Source organism: Chiloscyllium punctatum, chromosome 15 (genome assembly GCF_047496795.1).
Source record: "Chiloscyllium punctatum isolate Juve2018m chromosome 15, sChiPun1.3, whole genome shotgun sequence".
NCBI classification, from domain to species: Eukaryota; Metazoa; Chordata; class Chondrichthyes; order Orectolobiformes; family Hemiscylliidae; genus Chiloscyllium; species Chiloscyllium punctatum.
Window position 1 is genome coordinate 29,648,832 of NC_092753.1, and position 27,632 is coordinate 29,676,463.

Below are 27,632 nucleotides of genomic sequence, written 5' to 3' on the forward strand. Positions count from 1 at the left end.
TTCTTTGTGCTGTCTCCCAAGTATTTTATGAACGCCTCTCCCATAGCCTCTCCAGGTTCACATATCTCTACTGAGTTCAGCACAAAATCCCATGGGGAACTCAGCCCCACCTCTGTTTAGGTGCAACTGTCTGGTTTGTACAGGTGTCATCCTCCCCAGTGCCAACCCAGTGTCCAAGAAATCTGAACCCTTCCTCCCTCCATCATTCTTCCAGCCACTCATCTGTTTGCTGTATCCTTTTATCTCTGTACTCACTTGCACACAGCACTGAGAGTAATCCAGAGATTACTATATTTGATGTGGAGGAGGTGGTGTTGGACTGGGGTGGACAAAGTTAAAAATCACACAACTAACTTTCGGAGCGCTGCTCCTTCATCAGGACAACCACCTGATGAAGGACCAGCGCTCCAGAAGCTAGTGCTTCTAAATAAACCTTTTGGACTATAATCTGGTGTTGTACTATATTTGAGGTCTTGATTGCTAATTTTCAACCCAGCTCCCTAAATTCTGATTGAAGTGTTACATCTCCTTTGCTACCTTAGTCATTGATACAAACGTGGACCACAACTTCTGGCTGATCATCATCCTGCAGAAGAATGTGCTGTAGCTGTTCTGTGACATCTTGAACCTTGGCATCAGGAAGGCAATAAACCATGCTGACACCCTCAGAAGAGCTTCCTGTTCCCCCATCTAATGAATCCCCTATCACTATTGTCCCTCCATCCTTTTTCCTCCCCTCTCGTACAGCTGGGCTGTTTGTAGTGTCACTAATCTGGCTCTGAATGCACTCCTTGAGGAACAAGCACCCTCAATAGGTTCCAAACTGAAATCTTAAGATCTTTGCATTGACCTTTCACTTAAGATTTAGAAAAATCCAGGCATATGAAATAAGACAAAGGTAATTCTATGTATAGGAAGTTGGTTAAGTGAAAGGAAATAGAGGTCAGGTAAACAGCCATCGGTCTGCTGGGGAAAGGTTGGAAGTGATGTACCTCAGAGCTTAGTACTGGCTCTACTTTTGTTCTTGGTTTTTGCAGGTGATTCAGATATGGATATGAAGAATAAAATCTCCAAATTTGCTGTTGACATAAAAAGAAAGACAGTTCATCCGCTGTCAAGAAAGAGTGTAGGTATGTCAGGGGAGGTAGTTAGGTGAGGGGAATAGAAAGGTTATTGGAAGATACAATTCAATGTGCATGTGTATGCAATTCTTTCTGGAAGGAAAAAGCAAGAGGTGGGAAAATAAACTCAGTAGAAAATTCCTGGTGAACAGCCACTATAAATTTAACTGTATTATCGCCTGATAATTTAACTGTATTATCGCCAGGTAGATGAATCTGTAAAAGTAAAAATGCCCCAGTAGCATTTTGAGTAAGAAAGTCATCATCAATTGTACTAAATAACAGTTAAGCCATACTTATAACAATTAATGAATCTGTCCTAATATTTTTTGCAATGCTCAACATAAATTTTTGTCAGATTGCACTTCCGTGAAATGTTTTGGACATTTAATTTCATTGGAGGTGCTGTACAAATGCAAGTTGTTGATTTATGAGAACAGCATCAGGGATGGAAAACAATGGTTTTACATTGAGATATTGTGTCGGAACTAATTCCAATGGAAGAGTAAAGGCCAACAGGTGACTGAATGGATTTTATTTGAAATTATGAAGATTTTTGAGAGAGTGACCAGGGAAGTCTTTTGCCCATGATTGAGGTGTGATGAAGCATCATCAATTTAAAATTGTCACCAAGAGAGTCAGGAAAGGACAGATAAGAAGCACTTTCTCTCCCCTCAGACAGTAATGAATATGGGCAATCCTTTACCACCGAGGCCTGTGGAGGTTGGGTCATTAAGAATATGCAAGACTGAGACACTCAGGTTTTAAATCAGTAAGGGATAAGGCAGGAAAATGAAGTTGTGAATTATCTGATCAGCTATGATCTCATTGAATGGGTTACTATGTCTTATGGTAAGCTTCTAAAGGTATAATTCGATGAATGAGAGACCATTGCATCCTTTAAGGGAAATTGAGTATATACTTCAAACAAAGAACAGTCAATGAGGAGTTTGGATTGTGGGATGAGTTTATATCTGCTATAGCAAAGAACGTACAGACATGTAAACTACCTTTTACATTGGATTGCAATCTTCTATATCTATAGATTGCTGGTTCTAACACGATAATCTAAGTATTAATGTGAAGGTGAGAAGTGGTGTTTGCTGGAGCACAGATGTTTGTCTGCAGTACTTGTTGAGGAACTGGGAGGCACAAAACTGAGGTGTTGTACATTAGCACTTGTGGGAGTGTAATTATAACAAGTTTACATAGGCTCCAGCAATTATAAGATAGCAGACTGAGAAATATATAATTAAAAAGCTGACAAAAAATGACAACAGTTTGTGTTGAAAAGGAATGTATGTAAATATAAGGTTTTAACGAGTAGAAACCATAGACCCTTTGCAATTTTGGTTTTGGCGATTTTCGTTATGGTGCTACACGGTCAACTTTCCTGAAACTAAGTATTTGGGGAGTGAAGGAAATATCTGCACAGCAAAACTGTAAAATCCATTTGCACCACAAATCCTACTGTGAGTATGTAAAGCTGACCACAGATGGACTAATCTCGAGCGGCAAGACCTTTTTTTAATTGTCTAACATTTCAAGAAGTGTACAGTCTGTCGTTGTTTTAAACCATTTACAGAATCGTACGTGAGTTCAGTGATGCTCTGGGTGACATCTAAACTGTGCCAGCAAGTTCTTGCCCCTTGCTACCCTAGGGGTTGCCCTCAGTGGCACTTTTATTTATTCAAAGGGTGCATTTTTTCTGCTTGCACGTTTGGGTTGGTTACCCTGGTAATATTTCATTATCCCCCCCCCCCCCCCCCCCCCTTTTCAGTATTTGGCTGGGTTCATGTTGACTTTGTTTAATCCTTCTCCACAGGCAAAGAGCCTGACGTCAGCTAGCCTTTCTCTCTCTCTCTCGTGTTGAGCTCAGACTCACAAACCAGGGACAGACAGACAGAGAGCTCGGCACTAACAACAAGCAACACAGGAGCTGAGACACCAATTTCGCCTTTGCAAGCTCACCAGGATGGGTAAGTGCAGATATGCACACTGAGGAAACGTTTGCACAATTTTGCTCTTTCTTTCTTTCCATTGTGTAATTTTACGTGCATTCAGAATCCCACTGAAGTTTGAAGTCAGGAACTCCTCCACCCCTCCCCTTCTGAGCTGTCAAAAAAAACTTGAGCAGGAACAGCCTTTTTAAAAAGACCGTTACCCGGGATTTTAAAGAAAAGAATACGTTGCGAGAATAATAATGTAACTTTATGTTGCTATTACCCCCGAAGTCTCCCCTTATCCGCTCTCAGGGTTATGGTTCCAGTCACGTTAATAGGCAAAGTTTGGTCCCTCCCTTAGGGGCGAGTGTGAAAGCAACATCTGGAACCCCTGGATTATACCTGGCTGCAGAACCCACTGCAGGGCTTATTATTCACTTGAATTTTCAGGGAAATTCCTGGCTGCATAAATGCAAGGGATGAAAACATTTCTAGCTGACTCCGCTTGTGTGTGGGATAAATGAGTCAGGCGGACTGGAATAAACACGCTGGCTGCATAGAGAGTGCAAGGATCCCTTTTGATTTAAAAGGGTCTTTCATCAAGCTCAACTCAATTCAAAAGTACCAAAACTTCAGATCAAGGAGTTTTTAAAAAATACTTTGTGACGCGTTTGGGAGAACTCGTTTGTAGTCTAATTTTTTTTGGGGGGGGGAAACGTGTTTTTAATCAGTATTTGAAGCAGAGTGCTGATCTGAAGCAGCTGTGATAGAACAGGATATGGTTTGTAAAAGATGTGTATGGCAAGATAACCTTAGATTATTGTGTTATTGATTTGGGCACAGCTTTCATGCAGGACAATAGAGATCTGCATGAATACATAATTGGTGTTTGAATCAACAAGGGACTTTGTGTGGAAAAGGTTTGTAGAATGCCTCGTTAGGTTTGTTATTTTTGATCTAATGAATTTATGACTTAGCTGACAGAAACCATATGATGTTCTTGCCCCAGTTCCAAGTTCAGTTTATTTTCAATTAAGCTGTAATGACTTGAGGAGCCTCTTTGTGGTCACAGTCTTCTTAAAGTGCCCCTTGCACTCATACAAAAACAGTGGTATACTGCTGTCAGTTTGTTTTTGGTAGTATTACTTGTTTGAGAATGTATTTAATCCTTAGATACAAAATTTCCACAAAACTGGTAGTGAAGGTTCTCTGGAGTCTGGTTGGGTAGAGTGTTTAATATTTGGACAGAGCAAGTTTGAAGACAAGTTGGGGGAAACAATCATAACGTGACATGGGGAAAGAATCATTTTTAGGCATGTGGATAGCATTTGGGATGTGCTGCCTCATAGGTTGGGGAATATACATTCAATAACCTCCTTCAGGAGGAAATTAGATCATTTGAGGGAGTCCACAATTGCAGGGACATGGGAAAAGAGGGGGTGAATGGGCCAGAAAAATACCAGAAATACTCAGCAGGTCAGGCGATAGCAGCAGGAAAAAGAAACAGAGTTAATGTTCCAGGTCAATGACCTTTTGTCTGAACTGGAAAAAGTTAGAGATGAAGTTTTAAGGGAGTACAGCAGGGAAAGGGGAGAGGAGGAAAAATGCAGAAGGAATGTCTGTGGTGGCATGTGAGGAAGAAGGGATTAGATAACAAAAGGAGTGAAACTAACTGGAATGGTATTTGAAAGAGTTAGCACCGACTCAATGGGCCGAATGATGTTTTCCTGCACTGTATAACTCCATTCCACTTAATCTCCTAATGTATGGGAGATACTGTCAAATTTGATACTAAACATATAAAACTTTATTTGTGCTATGTAACCTTACTTAGAATCATAGAGATGTACAGCACAGAAACAGATCCTTAAGTCTAACTCCTCCATGCTGACCAGATATCCTAACCTAATCTAGTCCCATTTGCCAGCACTTGGCCCATATCCCTCTAAACACTTCCTTTTCATGTACCCATCCAGATCCCTTTTAAATGCTGTCATAATACCAGCCTCCACCACTTCCTCTGCATTCCATACAAGCACCACCGTCTGCTTGAAAATGTTGCCCCTTAAGTCCCTTTTAAAGTTTTCCCCTCACACCCTAAACCTATGCCCTCTAGTTCAGGACTCCCCCACACCAGGGAAAAGACCTTATCTATTTCCCCTATCCATGCCCTTCATGATTTTATAAACCCTTATAAGGTCATCCCTCAGCCTCCAACGCTCCAGGGGAAACAGCCCCAGCCTGTTCAGCCTCTCCCTATAGCTCAAATCCTCCAACCCTGGCAACATCCTTGTAAATCTCTTCTGAACCCTTTCAAGTTTCACAACATCCTTTCTATAGAGGGAGACCAGAATTACGCACAATATTCCAGAAGTAGCCTAATCAATGTCCTGTATAACCGCAACATGATCTCCCAACTCCTGTTTTCAATGGTCTGTCCAATAAAGGAAAGCACACCAAATGCCTTCTTCACTGTGTATTTCACTGAAATAGAAATTTCAAAGTAGAATGAAGAACTAGAAATGGATTTTTGTTCCAGGTCCTTGTAAGCCTCTCATTGTGGACCTGATGGCATAAAATCCTACATTATGGAAGAGAGCTATTTGGACAATTGTGTCTGTGCTACCTCTTTGAGGGTGCTATTGAATTGGACCAACTCTTTTCTTCCTCCATAGTCCTACAACAATTTATTTTTGAAGGATTTATTCATTTGACAGTTACTATTGAATCTTCCTTTGACACCTCTTTGGGTAATTCATTCCAGACCAGAACACTCATTTTTGAAAATAAAATCCCCTCATCTAACATTTCTGATTCTTTTGTCAACTATATTCTGTCTTCTCATCACCAACCCTCCATTGGAAACACTTTTTTCTTTAGAAAAAAGCAAAGCAATGAAAACCTTTTGTCTTTTTGAATGCCTCTGTTCAATCTGTTTATGGAGTAATAATTGGCACTGCTGTTCTGTCCATCAAATCTCTGCTGGATCTCTGAAAAGCAATGCAGCCAACCTCATTTCCCTGATGTATCCCTGTAGCCTTGTACTTGTATTTATTTCTCTCATGCCTATTCAATTTTTGAAATAATTAATTGTCACTGCTTTCACCAACCTTATAGACAACAGGTTCCAGGCACTGCCACATGCTGTGTATGTCTTGAATGTTGAGAGATTTATGTTGCATTGTATTTCAAAAATAATTGCAGGCTAAAAATAGGTCCATCCAAGGGAATGTGGGTCAGGAGTAATGTACTTTATGGTTTTCCATATTTTAGCCTGAGTAACATATACCACAAAGAACCAGGTTCATGTTGAGACAGATGTTTTTAATTTTATTAACAAAACTACCTTAACATGGCTGCACCTCACAGTGTTGCACACAGCCTGGGTTCTGTGCTTGCTGTTGTTACTGTACATTTTGTACACAGAGCTGACTGAGTGAAGATGTTACACTGACACCATGATACAGTGAGAATGACAGAAACTTAGGCAGCAATGTTTATACTGGGATGTCACATGTTGTGATGTTATGTAGCTCTCAAGGATAAAGGCCTGTCTGGTCAGGAATTTGCATTGAAACAGGTAATTAAATTTTTAAAAATTAAAATGTAACTACGATTATTTTAGCTACTCCATTAGATTTCAGTAACTCTTTCTCTTTGCAAAATATTCTGATTCGTCTGCTCTCTTTTTCTCCTGAAATATTTGACTCCTCCTTGAGATTCATTTCCATTGGTGCTAGGGACCCTGTATTGCCTGAGCAAGGGACTATTCTTTTGAACAGTTCTGTCAAGTAATTTGATATAATTTTTTTTTACAATTCTAAGAGGTAACCATTTCCATTGGCTAAAATATCAATAACTTATGGGCATATAAATTCAAGATTTTTGCCAAGGGACTGAGTAAGGAGGTTAGGGAGAAAACAAATATGGTGGATTGTTAGGATGTGGCATGCCCTATTAGAAGACATGCTGATAACAAAGCCAGCTACAGTTCTTACAATAGCCTCATAATTTCACAAGATAAAACATGAGCAGAGTGCTCTTTTAGGGAGTTGGTTAAGGCATGATGAATAATCTCCTTTCTGACCAGTACTATGATTTTATAATTTTATATAGGTACATCATGAATAAAAGGATGAGTATGGAAAGATTAGGGCCAATCAAGGATAATAGTGGAAAGTTGTGCATGAAATCCAAGGAGATAACGGAAGCACTGAATCAATATTTTTTGTCAGTATTCTCACTGGAAAAAGACAATGTTGTCGAAGAGAATACTGAGGTGCAGCCTACTAGACTAGATGTGATTGAGGTTCACAAGGAGGAGGTGTTAGCAATTTTAGAAAGTGTGAGAATAAATAAGCCCCCTGGGCCAGATGGGATTTATTCTAAGATTCTGTGGGAAGCCATGGAGGAGATTGCAGAGCCTTTGGCTTTGATCTTTAGGTCCTCATTGTCTACAGGAATAATGCCAGAAGACTGGAGGAAAACAAAGTTGTCCCCTTGTTCAAGAAGGGGTGTAGAGACAACGCTGGTAATTATAGACCAGTGACCCTTATTTTGGTTGTGGGTAACGTGTTAGAAAAGGTTAGAAGAGATAGGATTTATAATCATCTAGAAAGGAATAAGTTGATTAGGGAGAATCAGCACTATTTAGTGAAGAGTAGGTCGTCCCTCACAAACCTTATTGAGTTCTTTGAGATGGTGACCAAACAGGTGGTTGAGGGTAAAGTGGTTGATGTAGTGTATTTGGATTTCAGTAAGGTGTTTGATAAGGTTCCCCACTGTAGGCTATTGCACAAAATATGGAGGTATGGGATTGAGGGTGCTTTCGCGGTTTGGATCAGAAATTGGCTAGCTGAAAGAAGACAAAGGGTGGTGGTTGATGGGAAATGTTCACCCTAGAGTTCGGTTACTAGTGGTGTACTGCAGGGATCTGTTTTGGGGACACTGGTGTTTGTCATTTTTATAAATAACCTAGATGAGGATGTAGAAGGATGCGTTCGTAAATTTGCAGATTACACTAAGGTCGGTGGAGTTGTGGATAGTGCTGAAGGATGTTGCAGATTACAGATGTAGATAAGCTGCAGAACTGGGCTGAGAGGCGACAAATGGAGTTTAATGTGGGAAAGTGAGAAGTGATTCACTTTGGAAGGAGCAACAGGATTAAAGACTATTGGGCTATTGGTAAGATTCTTGGTAGTGTAGAGGGGCAAATAGATATCAGTGTTCAGGTACATAAATCCCTGAAAATTGCCACCCAGGGTGATAGGGTTGTTCAGAAGGCATACGGTGTGTTAGCTTTTATTGATAGAGTGATTGACTTTCAAAGCCACGAGGTCATGCAGCTGTACAAAACTCTGGTACGGCCACACTTGGAGTATTGTGTACAGTTCTGGTCACCGCTTTATAGGAAGGATGTGAAAGCTTTGGAAAGGGTTCAGAGGAGATTTACTAGGATGTTGCTGTTATGGAGGGAAAGTCTTATCAGGAAAAGCTGATGAACTTGAAGCTGTTTTCATTATAGAGAAGAAGGTTGAGAGGTGATTTAATTGAGACATACAAGATAATCAGAGGGTTAGATAGGTTGGATAGTGAGAGCCTTTTTCCTCATATGGTAATGGCTAGCATGAGGGAACATAGCTTTAAATTGAGGGGTGATAGATATAGGAGAAAGTGAGGACTGCAGATGCTGGAGATCAGAGCTGAAAAATGTGTTGCTGGAAAAGCGCAGCAGGTCAGGCAGGAGAATCGACCTTTCGGGCATAAGCCTAGATATAGGATAGATGTCAGAGGTGGTTTCTTTACTCAGAGAATAATGGGGCGTGGAACGCCCTGCCTGCAACAGTAGTAGACTTGCCAACTTTAAGGACATTTAATGGTCATTGGATAAACATGTGGATGAAAATGGAATAGCATAGGATAAATGGACTTCAGATGGTTCCACGGGTTGGTGCAGTATTGAGGGCCGAAGGGCCAGTACTGCGCTGTAATGTTCTATGTTCTATCTATAAGTTTGACATGTAGCAACAAGGTAGAGTCTTATCCTAATGTGCATGTGTACTCTTCCTGATGGAATCATCGGAAAGATGTTGAGAGGCCTCTGGCTGATTTTCCACTCCAAAATCCAGATACACAAGAGAAAATTGTTATCATCCATTGTCGTATAGGGACTCAAAACTGCAATCTTCCATGTATATGTGATCTAGTAAACATACTGACAGGGTAGGGAGTAAGATTATATTTATCATGAAGAATATGTTTCTTTATTCTTTAATGGGATATAGTTTCACTAACCAAGCCAACATTTCTTGCTCATTTGAAACCACCCTTGAACTGAGTTCATAGATCAGTTGAGAGTTTGTCATGTAGCTTTGGGTCTACAGTCCATATAGGTTCGATCAGGTAAGGATGTCAAACTTCCTTCCTCAAAAGACATTAGTGAACCATTTTGGTTTTTCCAACCATCAGTGCTAGTTGTTATGGTCACCATCACTACTGACTAGTATTATATTCCAGATATGTTAATTGAATTTGAAGTCAGGGATTTCAAACAGCAGATATTCTAACTTTTGTGGTGATGGAGAGAAAATTGATCCAGTGCAGAATTTATTGACTTGTTTCTGCTTTGTCCTCTACTAATTCAAAGCAAGCTGTCATGTCGATGATTTTATTTCATGCACAGTTGCTTTGAGCTATGATCTCTTTTCTTGCTGTAGTAAAACACTTTTGTTTGAATGTCCCAACTGAGATCAGGAGCTTGAGGTGTTTAAAGTTGTCAGTGGAGAACACAACCTATTCTTCTCCTGTGTTAAGGAACCTTGACAAATCAGTATGCTGCAATCTTGGTCCTTCTTTGAAATTTATTGACCCAAAGCACAGTCAGGTCACATAAGTGCCCGAAGGCCAGTCAATGGAAGTGCTTTGTGACTGGTTTAATGATTGGGATCAGTAAGTGGGGGAGTATGTCTATATAATCAAATGATAGAGGATAACAGTCAAAGGCTGTGAGATATAATGTAGCTGACTGACTTGATAATTTACTTGCGGCTTATTCCATCATTAGTTGAGATCAGACAAATGTAAATCACATCTTGAAGCAACTCATTTCCAGAATCAGCTTTCATTCTGTTTGATGATTGTTTTATACATCCACTACTGTTTTACTATAGATGCGCCTACAACCAGAGTAAGTGCAGCCCAAATCCAAAGTTAGACTTCCAAGAGGAGCGGAAAGGGCAACTTTCCATAACTTTGCTTCAGAGTCAGTTTGAGCCTTGGCAGCTGACTTCCTGGAAGTTATTGTTAGTTTGAAACTAAGGCTGCTTTGCTTAGTCAGTGATGCGAATGGCCTTTAAATGAATCAATTTTAATTGTAAGTAGGACCCAAGTTAGTAAACAAATTTTAGAGAAGTTGCTATTAAATCTATCGTTTCCTGACAGTGCTATCATCTCTCAACTATATTATAGTTTCCATGAAATGCCAGCAGTATTACATTGTAGTAGAACTGTCATTTGCCTATGAATGTAGAATGTGTAGCTGTCATTTGGAATCAAATTTATATCTTATACTCCTTTTTCTGTTGGTTGCATTTCCAGACTTTGTAGCAGTCTTCACTGGCTGTGTCTAGCCAGCTTGAAGCACAATATGATTCTGTAGGTGTGTATTAGGAGATCATGAGGGAATCGTGGTGCTGTTTCACTTTGAACTATCTTCGTTGTAGAGCTAAATCCACCATCTATGCGCTGCCCGTGTGTATGTTCATAAACAACAGCACCATTTACCAACTGCATTTGACCTCTCAAAAACATGTTGTGCTATATGGACATAAAGGTGATCAATTGCTAGTTGGCTTGTACTTGGAAAAGATTGTGTTACCTTGATTTCCTGTACATATTTCAGAAGTCTTTTATTGAAAACACACTTCCACAGTGGTAAGCATTCAGCCAACTTCCAATCAACTTTTATCAGGTTTTCACAGAGTCCTTTTTGTTGATTGCCCGATTCCGAGTTCTTATGGCTGTGAATGGGGTTTTATCCAGTGGTCGTCCTTATCTGTGGTTTTTGTGGGTTGGAAGGCCTAAGTATGATTTGTAACCTAACGGACTGTAAGTGCGGGATTAAGATAAAAGTTTAGTTGCATGATGCAAGTTTACATAAATCAAGATTGTTTGCTGTATATCTCTTTCAGATATGGTAATCATGATATGGTCATGATTGAAATATTGCTAGAGAGCCAAGCATCTGTCGGCATATTCAGAGTCTGATGGCCAGCCATTATTCACATAACAGCATCAGCATTATTCTGTTTTTCATCTATACCATCCGTATCCGATGCAATTGTTTAACTCTTTATTTTGCAGTTTTGACTAATCCCACAAAAATATAACATATTTGAAAAACAGTGTTCTTGCCAACAAACTTAAACTGATGGAAAGGCCTTCAGCTATTTTCAGACACTTATTGCACTGATAAAGGACAGTGTCATGTGTAGAGCATATAATTTGTGACCAATTGAAAACAGTCTAGTTTGTAATCCAAGTCAGAAAGATATGTGGTAGCTCAAGGACTGCAGTTAACATCTTGCACTATGCTACAATCGGACCTCGGGCAAGGTCCCCCAGGTTATGATGGTTACATTTAGAATACCCAAATTGTGAAGCTCCCAGGTAAGGGTGGATGAACTGCACCCCCACCCCTTTCATTATGTACTTGCTCCCTGAGCTAATTGCATCATACTGAGTTCCCACCCTTGTGGATACCTTTCTCACGGAACAAACATATCTCTTTCAAAATGAGCCAATTTTACTGGCTTTCCTTGATTTAACAAGAGTCTGTTTTAATTAGTTACTAAATGTGAGACTACAATTGTGAAATGAGTCTTAAAAAATTATAAAACTTAGGAGATGTAAATGTCAGCTTCTGGGCTGTCGATGATCAAGCCAGTTGATTTCGATATTCTTGACCTTGCAACTTAGTTGGAATTCTTCTGTCCTGTTTCCTTTTAATGATGGCAGCCTGGCAGCACTCCGAGCAAGAGGGTTCTTTACTTGCAACACAGAGGTGACTGGTTGGCAGTTCAGCAAAGTGAGCTGCACAGCGCACTAATGCTTGAGCCCAGGCTAAGGCATGAAAAAAACTCAGTCCACTGGCACTTGCAACCACTTCGACTTATAGCTTCTTCCACCAGCACGCAGAAGCTAGAGTTGAACTAGCTACCAAGCCTTGTTATTCCTGAACAGGGAACGTCTCAAAACATGTTTATCACCCAGGCTGCTTTTTCTCCCTTTGTGTTCACAGTCTGGGAGAACTACCAGAAGATTGCAGTTTAGTTTGACATGCATTTTCCTCATTTAAAGCCATCTCTTTGAAGCTTCCTAGATACTTTGTTCTCTGTGACATTCTAGAATGCCTCACTTCAGACAGCCATTGAAATTGCATCTATAGTCACCTTTTGGCTGTATGTCCCGTTTTTAAGTAAAAATCACGTAATTATAAGTTCAAGCTGAACTACTCCAGGTTTCTTCTGCTGTCATGGTAACTACCTTAATACAAGGAGGATTATAAGTAAGATGAGCTAAGGGCATAGATTGACTAATGGAATTATGTGGTCCACTACTTTTTGTCATTTATATAAATGATTTGGATGTGAATATAGGAGACATGGTTTAATATATTTGCAGATGACACCAAAATGGGAGGTGGCGTGTCCAGGGAAGAAGGTTATCTCCAAGTACAATGGAACCTTAATCAGATGGGCCAATGGGCTGAGGAGTGGCAGATGGAGTTTATTTAGATAAATGTGAGGTGCTGCATTTTGGAAAAACAAATCAGGGCAGAACTTATGCACTTAACAGTAGAGCCCTGGGGAGTGTTGCTGAACAAAGAGACCTAAGAGTGCAAGTCCATAGTCACTTTAAAGTGGAGTCACAGATAGACAGAGTGGTGAAGAAGGTATTTGGCAAGCTTGCCTTCATTGGTCAGAACACTGAGTATGGGAGTTGGGGTGTCATGTTTGGGACATTGATGAAATCACTTTTAGAGTACTGCTTACAACTCTGGTTGCCTGCTGTAGGAAAGATGTTGTGAAATGTGAAATGGTTCAGAAAAGATTTACAAGGATGTTGCCACTTTTCACAATGCGTGGTAAGGGTAAAGCAGGGAATGACATACCAGTGAATCTCAATTCAATGGTCGGGAAACTATGATAGAAATTTCTGAAGGAAGGAACTAATTTCCATTTGGAGAGGCAAGGTTTGATCAGGGAGAGCCTAAATGGTTTTGGCAGAGGGAGGTTGTGCCTAACAAATGTGATTGAATTTTTCAAGGTGACCAGGCGTATAGGTGAGGGTAGTGAAGTTGATGTAGTTTGTGGATTTTAGCAAAGCCTTTGATAAGGTCCCATGTGGGAGACCGATTAAAGAAGGTAAAGGCACATGGCATTCAGGGTAACTTGGCAAGTTGGAACCAAAATTGGCTAGGTTGGAGACAAAGATGTTTGTTATACTGGAACTCAGCATCTAGTGGCATACCACAAGAACAGTGTTGGGTGGCTTCTCATTTGTCATATATTTATAAATGATTTAGAAAATGTGGGGTTGATGACCAGTAAGTTTGCAGACGACTTGAAGGTTGGCCAGGTGTTTGTCAGTGGGGAAGAAAGTCTTAGGTTAGAAGAGGAAAGAAGCTATTTGTCAGATCGGCAGATCAGTGGTAGATGGAATTTAACCTTGATAAGTATGAAGCGATGCACTTTGGAAGAAGTAACAAGACCAGCATGTACTCAATAAATGACAAACCACTAAGAAGTTCAAAGGAACAGAGAGGTCTTGGGTTGTTTGTCCACAGATACCTGAAAGTGGCAGGACAGATTAATAAGGTCTTTAAGAAGGCATACGCCTTTTTCAGTCCAGGCCTAGATTATAAGAGGAGGGAGATTATGTTGGAGCTGTACGGGACTTTGGTTAGGCCACAGCTGGAATAGTGTGTGCAGTTCTGGTCACTGCACTGTCGGAAGGATGTGATTGCAGTCAAAGGGGTACAGAGGAGATTCACCAGAATGTTGACTGGGATGGAGCACCTTGGCAATGGTGAAAGGCTGGATAAGATTGGATTGTTTTCTTTAGTGAAGAGAAGGCTGATTAGGGATTGGTTGCAGCATATAAGGTTATGAGGGGATTTTTTTTAAATAAACCTGTTCAGAAATATTATTACACATCTCTGAAGCATGTAGGACTTGATCCCAAGCCTCCTGACTCAGAGGTTGGTACACTACAGCTGTACCACAAGGTTATGAGGGTAATGGACAATGTGTTGCAGAAAGCAACTGTCCCCTTAAAGTTGAAGAGGTCAGTAGCAAGGGGACATTATTTTAAAGTGAAAAGCAGGAACCTCAGAAGGAATTTAAGGAAATGTTTTTTCACTGGACAGTGGACAGTGGCGGGAATCTGGAATGCACTGCCTAGTTGAAGCAGGAAACCTCACAAACTTTTTTAAAAGTCCTTGGATGAGCTCTTGAAGTGAAAGAACATTCAAGGCTATGGGCTGAAAAATGGGACTAATGTAACTTTAGCCATTTTTGTCCATGCAGACATGATGGGCTAAAGCACCTGTTCTGTATTGTATGATTCGATGAATTAGCTTGGGTTTCATTGTTCATTAATTGTGTTTGTAGTTCAGCAGAAAAATATTCAGTAGCCCTGTTGGATTCTTAGCTAATGTTCACTAACCACAAAGAAATGAGCAAAAATATACACCCAGCTATATTGTTTTGTTACAACACTGGAAAGATTACTGCATCAACCTTGAAAATGCTGCAAATTTAAATACACTTTAAAGAGATAAATGCAGATTTGATTATTTTCAATTGTTGTTAGCATATCTAGTTTTATTTAGTGTAGTCCATGAATTTCAGAGTGTTTCATTTAGAGGAAAATATTTGCATGGCAAGAGTAAAACTTCTGCAAACAAGTGTGCCTTTACTATCTGGAGATACTCACCATCTAGGGATGAGATGATTAATTTTCCCCGAAAGGTAGCAAAATGTTAGCTATATTACAATAACAGGTAAGAACCCGAAAGTGCTAAGGATGGTTTTAGATCTTAATCCCAATTGGCTTTTCTTTTTAAGAAAGAGAGTTGTTACAACCAAAAATGGTTGTTATATCAATTCAATGGCTTTCTAGACATACTCACACAGAGATGGAATGTCATAGCTGACGTGTCCAATAACCTTCAAACAGAGTGGATGGTGATCTCTTGATCCACAAGATAACCAGATGCCTCTGACCCTGTACTCAACAGCCAGCTGCCTCCTGTGGATTATATCTCAAACTACAGATTTTTTTTCCTTTTGAAGAAGCAACAAGGATAGAAGATGAAAAAAAAGTCTCATTTCTGCTGGAGTGGATTAGTGTGACTGAATGCTTTATGTACCATCCTGGATTTGAGTGGTACCCATGAAGGTCACAGTCAAAGAACTATCTGAGTTGCCCCTGTATTGCATGTAAAAGAAAATCATCTCACCTAGAGTGCTGCAAACAACTTGAGAGAAGTCAAGGCAACCTGTCTACGAAACCAAGAATCTCAAAGTTTTAGTTCCACTGTCTTTGTTAGCTCTACTGGTGTAACCCAGAAATGACTGCATTGTCACTTTATCTGCTCTTTGTGAACAATTCAGAGCCTGAGTTGTTTAATTATTTTTGGTTTTAACATCTTGGATTGCTTCTTATTCCTAGTTTGTGTGTATATACGTGGCACTGCTAATTCTCGCATTTAGTAATTAATAATTGTTAATTCAAAAAAGTCTGGTTAAATTGACTTTAAAGTATAAGTTCTTTTAGTCCAAGGAAAGGGATACCTTTTAAGTTAACTTTGTTGCGACCCATCAAGGGGACATCTGGCTCTGGTCACAGCATTTTTACCAAATTTGCATAATATTTTAACAACATTGTTTCTTGTAGATTCTAAGCTTCATTTCTGATACAACTTCCACTTGGCAAACTGCTAAATCGTTTAGTTGACTGCTGTGCAAATTCTTTAGTGTTGCTTCAGCTTCTCTACACTTCTTTGTTGAAATAATAAGAGTTTGATGAGTAGTTGTCATAGGCAACAGGAATAATATAGAGGAAAATGTTTGAACAGCTCATAGAAAACTGAGGTGAGAAAAGATCTGCCTACTTGATTGAGTCAACAAGACATGAATTATTTTGCAAGTTTGAGAACCTTTAATAACCATGCAGTTTGCTAATGTAGGATTTGTCATGATGTGCTGGACTATGTAAAAGCATGTTCTGGACTGTCATGGCTGATAAGGTGCTAAGTTGGATAGATGCACAAATTAGTTCTCTTACCCTTAACTGGCACAAAATGCTTACTGGTGATACAAATGGTTTCTTCTTCCTTAAAGACAGAAACTATCTTTTATGGCTAGGTGGTTCTGGGAAATAAACAAAAGATTTTAGTTTATATGGCCTCTTCTGCCACCACCAGCACAGACTTGACTTTTTTTTTGTCAACAAAACTTACTTTCTCACTCTCTCTTTCTTTTCCTCATGTTTAATCCTGTTGTCCTTTCCAGCCATCGCTCAACTTAGTGGAGACTGCCATTTGGCTTTCTGAGATTGTCAGAATGAGGAATTAATCTCATTGCTATACTGGCTGCAGGAGGATCAATCTGCTTCACTTGCTATGATAAGAACTTGTTCTGGCATTGGTCGTAAGGCAACCTTGCTAAACTCATCGTGACCCTATACTTGAATATTCCTGATAACATAAGATATTAGATATGTCTGTCCTGAGAGAATAGTATTTTATGACAAGACAAGAAAATTTAAATCTGTTGATTGGTACTTTTTAGCTATTTGTCGGCACCCGGCAACACAGGACTTCTATTGGCAGCAGTGCCTCCACATCTGTATTGTGATCAAATAGTATGATTGCAATGGCCACAAATATATGATGATACTGCTGTATCATTACCAGATAATTATAACAATGACAGAACTTGCCCCATTGTTTAGGGAGCAAATGCACATTATACAATTTCTCCCAGAGAACACAAGACAATGGCATTTGTGTTTAGAGCTGGCACTAGTAACAGAAGCTGACCTCCTACAAGGATTCACGTTCGTAAACTTGGAAATGTAGTGTTGAGGGCGTATAAATGGAAAATAGTTGTGCAGAAAATAATGTTGTATGGATGGTCTTCCTTTTTACATTGTTGGTTTAAGCAGTAAGGTTTGTGATATTGATATAATTATTACTAATAATTGACTTTTTCACTACACTGCAAGATGCAGCATATGTCTCAACCAGGGAAATGCAGTTGTCTGTGTTAAAACTGGTTCTGTACAGTGCGCTTGCACAATTTTAATTGAAGTTTAATTCCAAGAAACTTCTGTCTACTTGTCCAGCTGTATTTTTTAATACAGCAGAGCCTTGTTTGTCATAAACCATGGAGATTGAGAATCTTTTCAAGTTGTGCATTATTATGATTTAAAAAAAAACATGAAAAACACAGTGATTGTTGATCTAATGTATTTGGTGTTATCCAGTTATTCTATCTAGTTATTACATTTAGTACTTGATATGTTTGATCTCTGGGCCCAAATTCAAATGTTGTTTGCACTTTCTTGCATCAATTCTTATCAAAGGGACCTCATTGAAAAGTGGCATAGAGTGGCATTTCCCATTACATTCTGTGGGTCTATAGGATCAGTTCCCTATGTCTCTGACTTCTGCATTTCTATTGTGCAGCCATACAAAAGCTGCAGCCTTCTAATATGAATTCAATCCATGGAGCTAGTGGGAAGGGAAAAGCTACTAGCAGCACACAGCTCAGTTGTCATCTAACAGCTCTACGTTAGCTCAGACACTGCCTGTGAATGTAATATTTGTTTATAATAGTTAACTGTAATAAGCACATGGCTTCCTCAATATCACACTATCCACGTACAGTTCCTTATATTACAAGAGATGACAAACATTGATACGACAAATAAAATACCCTACTGGAGGTCTGTAGAAGTTTATAAAATTGTGAGGTGCATCGATTAGGTGAATAGCAAAGGTCATTCCCCTGACCTGGGGGGAGTTCAAAACGAGGGGGCATATTTTATTTAAGGTGAGAGGAGAAAGATTTAAAAAGGACATGGGGGACAACTTTTTGGCATAGAGAGTGGTTAGTGTGTGCAATGAACTGCCAGAGGAAGAGGTGAATGCAGGTACAATCACAAAGTTTAAAAGGTATTTGGATAAGTGCTTGAATAGGAAAGGTTTGAAGCCATATGGGCCAAGCACAGGCAAGTGGCACTAATTTAGTTTGGGAACATGGTCAGTGTAAACTAAATGGACCGAAGGGTCTTTTTTCGTGCTTTGACTTTCTAACTGTGGCAGTGGATGGCTGTGGAAAAGACTCAAGACTGGTGGTGGACATCTGGAGAACATTTTGAAGAATCCATTGAAGACAAACATTATATTCACAGGCATGTTAATGTCAAGGCTACCATTAAGCCGTCTGGTTACAAATGAGCAGTATGCTGCTAGCAGCATGTCATGCTTCAACTGATCCTGGGATAAGATGGAATATAAAACATTATACCACCATTCAGATATTCTGATTGTGATTGTATAAACCATGTCTTTTAAAGTTATGCAGACATACTTTTGCATTATGTCTCAAGGTCAGTAACATTGGAGCAGGCTTTGAGCAGGTCGCTTACAGAATGGAGGCTGAGTGGGCAAGTTGGGTGCTTAGGACAGAATCTCCTGATTTGGTCGATGGTCAGGAACAGGAAGGTATGACTGTGTGTGAGGCAGGTAAGGGGACCAAGTTAGCGGGACCTTCGCCTCTACAATTGTACAATATTTGAGGTTCTTGTAGTCTGTTTGAATGGGAGTGGAGACTTGATTATTGCTGTACATCAAAAAAAAACTCAAGATACTAGCGAGCTTTGAGAAGATTTGTAGCTCAGGTTGAGGTTCTTGATGTAGGTTTGTTCGCTGAGCTGGAAGGTTCGGTTTCAGATGTTTCATCACCATTCTACATAACATGATCAGTGAGCCTCTGGATGAAGCACTGGTGGTATGGTCCACTTTTTATTTATGTGTTTATGTTCCCTTGGGCTAGTTTTGCCATTTCCTGTGGTGACACAATTTCCTGGGGTAATGTCATTTGCTTCTTTTTCTCAGGTGGTCGTAAATGTGATTCAAGTCAATATGTTTGTTGATAGAGTTCTGGTTGGAATGCCATGCTTCTAGGAATTCTCGCGCATGTCTCTGTTTGGCTTTTCCTAGGATGGATGCATTGTCCTAGTCAAAGCGGTGTCTTTCCTCATCTGTATGTAACACTATATTGGACAAACAGACAGAAAACTAGCCACCAGGATAAATGAACATCAACTAGCCACAAAACAACATGACCCACTCTCATTAGTATCTTTAATACAGAGAAGGAAGGACACCTCTTCAACTGGGAAAACACGTTCATCCTAGGACAAACCAAACAGAGACAAGCATGAGAATTTCTAGAAGCATGGCATTCCAAACCTTCCAGCTCAGAGAGCAAACCTGCATCCAGAACTCAAGGTACTCTGTCAAGCATAGTTAAAGGGAAGCTATGTTTAACCAATTTATTGGCATTATTTGAAATTTTTATTTGGATTTGGATTTTCAGAAGGCAATTGTTAACATGCCACATCAAAGATGATTGTGGAAAATAAAAACTCCTGGTGTAGACGATGACCTATTAGCATGGATTGAAGATTGACTGGCCAGCAGAAAACGGAGTGTGAAGTCTTTGTCTCATTGCTAGGATATGACAAGTAGAATCCTGCAGGGATTTGTGTTGGCTACTCAATTTTTTAGAATCTACATGAATGTCTTTGAGGGGACTGAAAGCACAGTAAGGAAATTTCAGACATCAAGATAAGAAAGTGTGTTGGGAAGAAAACATAAGGAGCAAACATAGTACCATGGGATCTTTTAAACACCCAAACAGGTATGCATAAATGAAGATATGGCACCTCTGAACCTACTTTTTTTTTCTCTCAGTGGGGACTCCAAGGTCAATCCATGGTATTGTCTTCTGTAAGCAGAAAACAACTTGTTGGCAGCCCCATCGGCACGCATGGATCATCTAAGCAGCATTGCAACTTAGAGTGAATGTTGCCTCTGGCAGTGTAACACTTCCTCAGTACTGCTCTGCAGTCGCAGTGTAGACTTTTATCCTCACACCCTGGCCTGCAGTGAGATTGGAATCCAGAAACATGTGATGTAGAGGTGAGGGTGCTGTCAACTGAGCTACACCTGGAAAAGACAATGATTGAAGTTGAAAATCATCCCTCATTACTCTGTAAAGTCTGCAAAATAATTGCAGGTCCCTCCGAAACTGAGATCACTAGGAACAAAGCTCTCTGGTCTTTTTGCTCAGAGAGGTGATGCCACGAAGGTAACAGTAGATGCACTGGAATTGGTCTAAGTTCTCCAACGAACATTTTTCTTTGCTTTCACAGATTTTGCCATTCATGCATTATTTTTGTCTCTTGCAAAGAGCCATAATGTGTGAATAGACATAGTGGCCTTCAAAAGGGAGCTAGCTAAGCAATTGAAGAAAAAATAAATGGAGAAGTTATGGGGAAAGACGAGTGGGACTCGTGGGTTGCTGTTGTGGAGAACTGACATGGATGTAGTGGGCCAAATGGCCCCATTCTGTGCTGTAACCTTTCCACGTACCTACCAGTCTAAATTTTTTCATCATTCAGTGGTTGAGAAATTCCTTCACTGGGACCTCCTCGAAGGTGGTTTCCTTTATGTAAGAGCTTTCAGTTGGGGAATAGTGCCAGCAGAAATTCTTAATCGACCAGTTATTTGCAGTGGAACAACAAGTGCCTGTGTGTAGCATGGCGAATGACGAGGCTATTTGTCCATTACATAGGTTACCTCTATAACCCTGGGGAATGTGGTTTGAATTAACTTCCCATTTTACACTGAGCATGGTATTCCAAGATGACAAATTACAACCAATTGCTGGAGCCCTCTACAATAGTAAAACATACCCTCTGAAATACTTTTAATATAGTGCACCCAATCTATTACTGTCTAAAAACCTTTTTAAAAATGTTTTCAAATTCAAGTTGGTCAACTATAAACTTGAAAGTATTATCTCTGTTTGTTTGGTCACTGCCTATATGTTACTATGTTTATCGTGATGACCATGAAGCTGCTCATGAGGTCCTGTTGCTATTGATAGCCAATTAGATTATCCTCAAACGCATCAGATATATTCTGCTGGAAGATTATGCTGTCTGGTTAGATTCCTTGTGCCACCTTTGCACAATAAGCTTTTTCTCATTTAATTTGGAATTTTAAGCAATTTAAGTTTAACCTAGTGCTGTCATCTGTTTAATCAGTGTTTGATACTCAAGATAAATAGAATGGGCAAGGAGGAAGGAATTTGCATGATCTAAAACAATTTTAAAGACACTTTCATACCTGGCTACTCTGTTCAGCTGCAGCTGCTGGGTTTAGAATCACAAAATGTTTGCAGTGTAGGAGGAAGCAGTTTTGCCTGTTGTCTCTCTCCTGCTGACTGTCTGCAGAAGCAACCCAGCAAATCACAAGCCACGCACCGCCCCCCCCCCCCCCCACCTTCCCAGCCGCACCAAACATCTTTATAACTCTCAAAACCTTCTCCGTTTTCTGATAGATACAATTTATGAAGGTCATGACTGACCCTGCCTCGACCTACACACTCAGGCAGGGTGTTCTAAATCCTGGCCACTTCTGTTTTCCCTAAAAAAAGATTTTCCTCATGTTGCCTCTGGTTCTTTTTGCCAATTATTTAAAGTTGGTGTGGTCTCTTTTTCAAGACTCTTCTGCAATAGGGAAGGTCTCTCTCTCTCTCTCTCTCTACCTCTCTTTCTACCTCTCTCTACTCTGCCTGGCTCACTTGCAAGACCCTGAACATCATGAGCGCCAAGTTCTTGGACTGTGAGCCCTGGAGCAGGCAGCGAGTTCCAGGCGGAGACCAGTGCGGGAGAGGTAGTTGTGGCACTTACCAGCTGAGTGCCGGTACGGCGTGGACTGGAGGCTTGGAGTGGAATGGGCACAGCTGTTGGACTGGGGTCCAACACGGGCAGTCAGACCAAGTGCGGAGGCTCTGCACTCAGCTGCTACACAGTAATGTCTATTTGAAATCTCCTACCTTACTGTAATGTCAACCCTTTAATGTTGTCCCATTTTAAATTTATGTTTCAACACTGTAAGCAATGCAATTATGTTTGTTCCTCTACTGTATGCAAGAATTGTACCTAGGTACTGTATACCTAGGTACTTGTACCTAAGAAGTCACCATAAGAAGGCAGACATTGTAAAAGCCTTCCACTGTACTCCTACATTGACAATAAAAAGGATATAGTATTTTGAAAGTCTTCATAAGCATTGGGATTTTAGTTGTGACCTTCTAAGCTTATTGCTGTCTAGCTGTTTGAATGGGCATGATGGTGGGATCCAATTGTAGATACAATTTTTCTTTTTGAATGGGAGGTTAGGGCCTGTAGCTATGATGGAACTGGGGACGGTTTGTTGCAATAGGTTACGTGTGTCCCCTTGCCTGGATGGTTCTCTTGTCACTGCTGTCTTGCAACATTTGGTTATTTTCTGGGTGAGGCGCAGAAAGAGAGATATTGGGCATTGAAAGCTGGGACACAGTCAGCTGTGAGCTTAGGAATGAAATGTAGGCTACGATACCAACATCTGGAAGGGCAATAGTAAATACAAACCTGGCACAGCAGAGAATTAAGCACCAGAGGGAGTAGAGGGGCTCCCTCGATAGGATGTGTCTCAAAATTACCCTGTTCATCTCATCATCACCAACAGCAGCAGTGCTGAGGACATGTTTATTTTTGATTTCTTCTCTCTTTCTCCTGACAAACAAAAATCTCCCACTTTGAAATCCAATGAGAACTGATTGTGTGTGCCCCACCACTGTTCCTGAACATAGAATTGCAAAGGAAGGCAGTCTATTCCTGTGTATTGCTTCTGATTTCCAGTTCTTGTACACGGAATCTCAGTGAGCATTCCGGGGCAGTATTCCACCCTCAGGTGAACATAGAAGATCCCATACACTGTTTTGATGAAGAGCAGTGGAGCCCTTGCACATTACTCATTCTACACTGTTTCAAAAACAAATTATCTGCTCAGAATCATATTTGCTTTTCGTGAAAGCTTGCTGTGTACCAGCTGGCTATATCATTTCCTATGGTCTAACAGTAACCACAATTCAAAGATAATTTATGGGCTGAGTGGTGCTTTGCTATATTCCTTAGCTATTCAAAGGCGCCATCTAATTGCAAGTTCTTAGTACTTTGCATATATCCTGCAAATGGTCCCTTTTCAGGTTCTTGCTGGACCTTTGGCCATTGTGTGTTACACGCATGCACCGCACTAGACCCAACTCGCCAAGGCAGATCTGAGATTACTACAAAATGCCAGTATGCTGAAGTGTTTTTGTACACTTTCTCTTTTAAAGGCAGGGGGAGGATGGGGAATGGTTTGTTTTGTCAGAGAATGATCTAACGATGGAAAAGCATGTGATAATTCAAAACCAAACTGCAAAACACAAAATGTCTTGTTGCACCACCTACCAGCTCGTTCAGATGTTCAATGTGAATTGAATGAAATCTTTGTTTTAAAGATTATATTGCATTGTTGGCCCACACTTGTTACCGGTTGTGTTCTAGCAAAATAGATAAGTCAGCATAAATGTTCTATATTTATCCTTCTATAATTTACTTTATTTAAAATGTAGCTCATTGCATGTAATGCAATTTATAACGACAATTGCAAGTTGCTTTAAAATGTCTGTTTTAATTTTCATTATACCCTTTAAAAGTGTACTGTGCAAAGTTAGGAATGAACAACATGGTTGAACTGCACTTATTAATGTGTCAGTGGTACACAACATACTTTCAGTTTGTGTCATGAAAGTCTAGTCATTAACTTACGATATAGCTATGTTCATTTCCTTTCTATTTGTAACATTAGGGAATTATAAGACTGAATTATAGGTGGTAAGGTATGCTATTTAAAGCAAATGAGATCCCGAACTTTACAAATAGAGGAATAGAATACAAAAACAAAGAACTTCTCAAACAATTCTATGTCACTGATTAGACATCAGTTGACATGTTGTCCAGTGTTGGACAGCACGCCACGAGGGCAGTCATGGCTTTGGAGAAGACTATTACCAGAATGAAAGTACTGGGAGTGAGAGACTTTAGTTATCCGAAGCTAGGGTTGTTCTCCCTTGAGGAGAAAGTGAGGACTGCAGATGCTGGAGATCAGAGCTTAAAAATGTGTTGCTGGAAAAGCGCAGCAGGTCAGGGAACATCAAAGGAACAGGAGAATCGACGTTTCGGGCATAAGCCCTTCTTCAGGAAGGCTTTGATTCCTGAAGAAGGGCTTATGCCTGAAACGTCGTTACTGCTGTTCCTTTGATGCTGCCTGACCTGCTGCGCTTTTCCAGCAACACATTTTTAAGCTTGTTGTCCTTTTGAAAAAAGAAGGTTAATCTGAGACCTGACGGTGATCTTAAAAGTTATAATAGGTTCTGATAGAATAGGTTGGGAAAAATTGTAGCAAGAGAGTTGATAAACACATGATACCGGTTCAGGGTTAATTACCTGACAATCTGGGTGAAGCTGTCAGTCCTGATCTGGAATACACTGTCTAAAATGAAGAGGAATTATTTTCAGGGCTAGAGATGGGACAGCAATAAAAGGTGGGACTAATTAGACAGTTATTTCAAAAGGATAACGTAGGCTTGATGGGTCAAATGGCCTCCTTCAGTGTTATTCGGTCTTATGAATGCATGTTTTCTTCAGTTTTGGCAATGTAAGTTGATCCTACGAAGAAAGATTTTCTTTTTCATCATTGTACTTGCCCAACTCCCCTTTTCAGTCCCTCAGCTTCTTGTGTGAATGTATGACTATAAGTTCTAGCTATCCTTGAAGTACTTCATTAAACTGGCCTCTTTTCATGGATTGATTTCAATACCAGAATGGAATCCCAATGCATTTTGGTGAGGCAGGAGTTCTGCCTGCCAGAGCACATGGCTCTTGTCCCAGTTGCTTGCCCACTGCCAAACAATTATACATTATTGAGTCAGGCTTCCCTGCTTCTGATCGTGATATGACCTGAGAGCATTGCAATTGGCCTCTCGGTAGCTGTATCGTGTGAAGGAGGGTATTTGGAAAAAAAAACCCATCCAATTCCAATTTTCTTTTGGGGGGTGGGGGGGTGTGGGCGTGGATAGCCAAGTTTTGCTAATTTTAAAAAATTTTTGTATTGAAGCTGTACGTTTTAAATTTTGCTTCCATTTTAAAATTTAATCTAGCAGCTACATAGAGGTGTGGACTGCTGCATGGGGCACTAAGTGACTTTCCAGTACTGCTTGTTGGCTAAAAGATACAGGAGTAATTCCCTCATCCCAGCAACCACTACCACAATCATTGACCATGTATCTCCATCCATGATTGGCCCCTGCTGGCTGTTTCTCAATCCCCCTCCCCGCTCTTCTGTACACTTTTTTTCTCCCCACCACCACTACCCTGGAAACCTTTGATTCACCCTCTCCCTCCTCTTGACCACCTCTACGTCTGCCCTTCATTCTCTTCCCCCTGGCCCATCGGTGTCCATTCTGGTCCTATCTGGGCACGTGAGTTCCACATCGCCTCACACCTCACTCATTGCCTCATGAAAACGTAAAGATGGGTAATGAATTTTAAAGCAGCAAAATACGGATAGTTTTCACTCCGAAGAGCCTGGGATCAGTTTACTTGTCTCTGGATGATCCCATAAAAGAATGGGTAAAATAAGCTGGTTAGGATGGATAAAGATTCAACCAAAATTCCCTAAAACCCCTCCTTTGCAAGTACCCCAGTGACTACAAGAACCGTTTCATTGTAACTTGGCAAGATTATAGGGAAAATGTTAGTTGTCAAGTTGCTTTGGTTCAGTTCCACTTTGCACTCGTCTGATTCATAAAAGAAAACAAAAGATTTTGTGGTTATAAGCAGGAAGTTAATGAAAGCCTTAGATAATGCTCATTTGTATGTGGAACCAGTGTCTCAAGCTTTTTAGAAATGGAGTTCTTTTGAAAGGGTGTTTTGTTGATGTGGATGAATAGCTCTGGTGTGTAATCGCAAATGTTCCTATAACGGTCTGGTAACAGGAAAAAGTTTTCTTCGTTTTTACCAAGACGGCAACTTGTATTCTAATCAGGCTGGATTGATTTCCGTCTTGGAAACAATTTAACTGTATCCGACTTGAAGAGAAAATAAAATCCTTACTGCAGAGATTTTATTTCTTTCAAGGCAACTATAGTCCAGCGCATAAAAGGATTGAGCCTGACACAACCCTTAAGAGGTCATTCAGTTTATAACAGACTGCTCTTTGTACAAAGTGTTCCAATAGCAATCGGTCAGTGTGGATAGTTAGATAAAACGTTGCTATTAATCTATTGCACAAAAAAGCTTATAAATCACATTAATCTTGTTCAGCTGTAAGTTAACTCCCAACAACCTTTTGACAACTATCATGAAAAGATTGGTTAATTTTATATTAAGTTGATGTTTTATGGTAGATGACCTCTTCGGGGCTTGAATACATGAATGTGTATGAATAGTGTTGAGAAAGGCTTTTATCCCAGAGCTTTGGATAGTTTGATGCTAAGCGTGTTTTTTGCATGCCCCTATTGCGGGCCGGTGGGGGTGTATTGGTAGGGGGGAATTTACCCTTTTTTTTTTAGAAGTGTGATGTGGGGGTTAGCGTCTTTGCAGGCAACTAAAATGTCAGTCACGCCTGCCAATTGGCTGAGGAGAGCGAAGGTGAGTGTAGTCGCCCAATCACCGGCTTTGACACAGTGACCTAGGTTGCCAGAGGCTTCCTGCCAATTAAATGCCAATAGCCTCTGCACTGTAAAGTTCACAGGTTGAGGCCTACTCCTTGGGGAGTCCAGCAGCCAGCTAGTAAGTCTTTTCTTCTTCTTGTGGGGAGGTACTCATGGGGAGAAGGGTTGGAGGCTAAGGCTTTCAAAGATCATCTTTTCTTGCCTGCAATGCATTCCTGATTGTGCTAGATTGGGGCACTTCGAAGCCCCCATATCCTCCCTTCCTAATCCAGCAGGCAGGAAACCAGCCATTTCTCTTAACTGCAAAGATGGCAGATGATGGGGAAGGTAGCAAGTTGATTTCCTAAACCGGCCATTGATTTACTGCTGAAGGACTTCGACTATTGGCGAATTGAGAAAGTTGTTAATCAGCCTTCTAGCCCAGCACATGGAATACCTACAGTGTGGAAAGAAGCCCACTGAGTCAGCACAACCCTCTGAAGAGCATCCCATCCTTTCCCAGCAACCCTGCATTTACCACAGCTGATCCATCTAACCTGCACATCTGTGGGAGGAATCTGAAGTACTCGACAGAAACCCATTCAGACATGGGGAGAACATGCAAACTTTACACAGATAGTCACGCTAGGCTGGAATCGAACCTAGGGCCCTGGCACTGT

General features: G+C 40.4%; 1 protein-coding gene across 1 annotated transcript in view; it reads left to right on the forward strand.

The window, feature by feature from the left end:
- Positions 1-2,946: 2,946 nt before the first annotated feature.
- Positions 2,947-27,632, forward strand: part of LOC140486155 (proteolipid protein DM gamma) — a 202,532-nt gene continuing 177,846 nt past the window's right edge. The window contains exon 1 of the mRNA XM_072584854.1: positions 2,947-3,100. Coding sequence (XP_072440955.1) covers positions 3,097-3,100 — 4 coding nt within the window. The 5' untranslated portion in view covers positions 2,947-3,096. The remainder of the gene's footprint in view (positions 3,101-27,632) is intronic.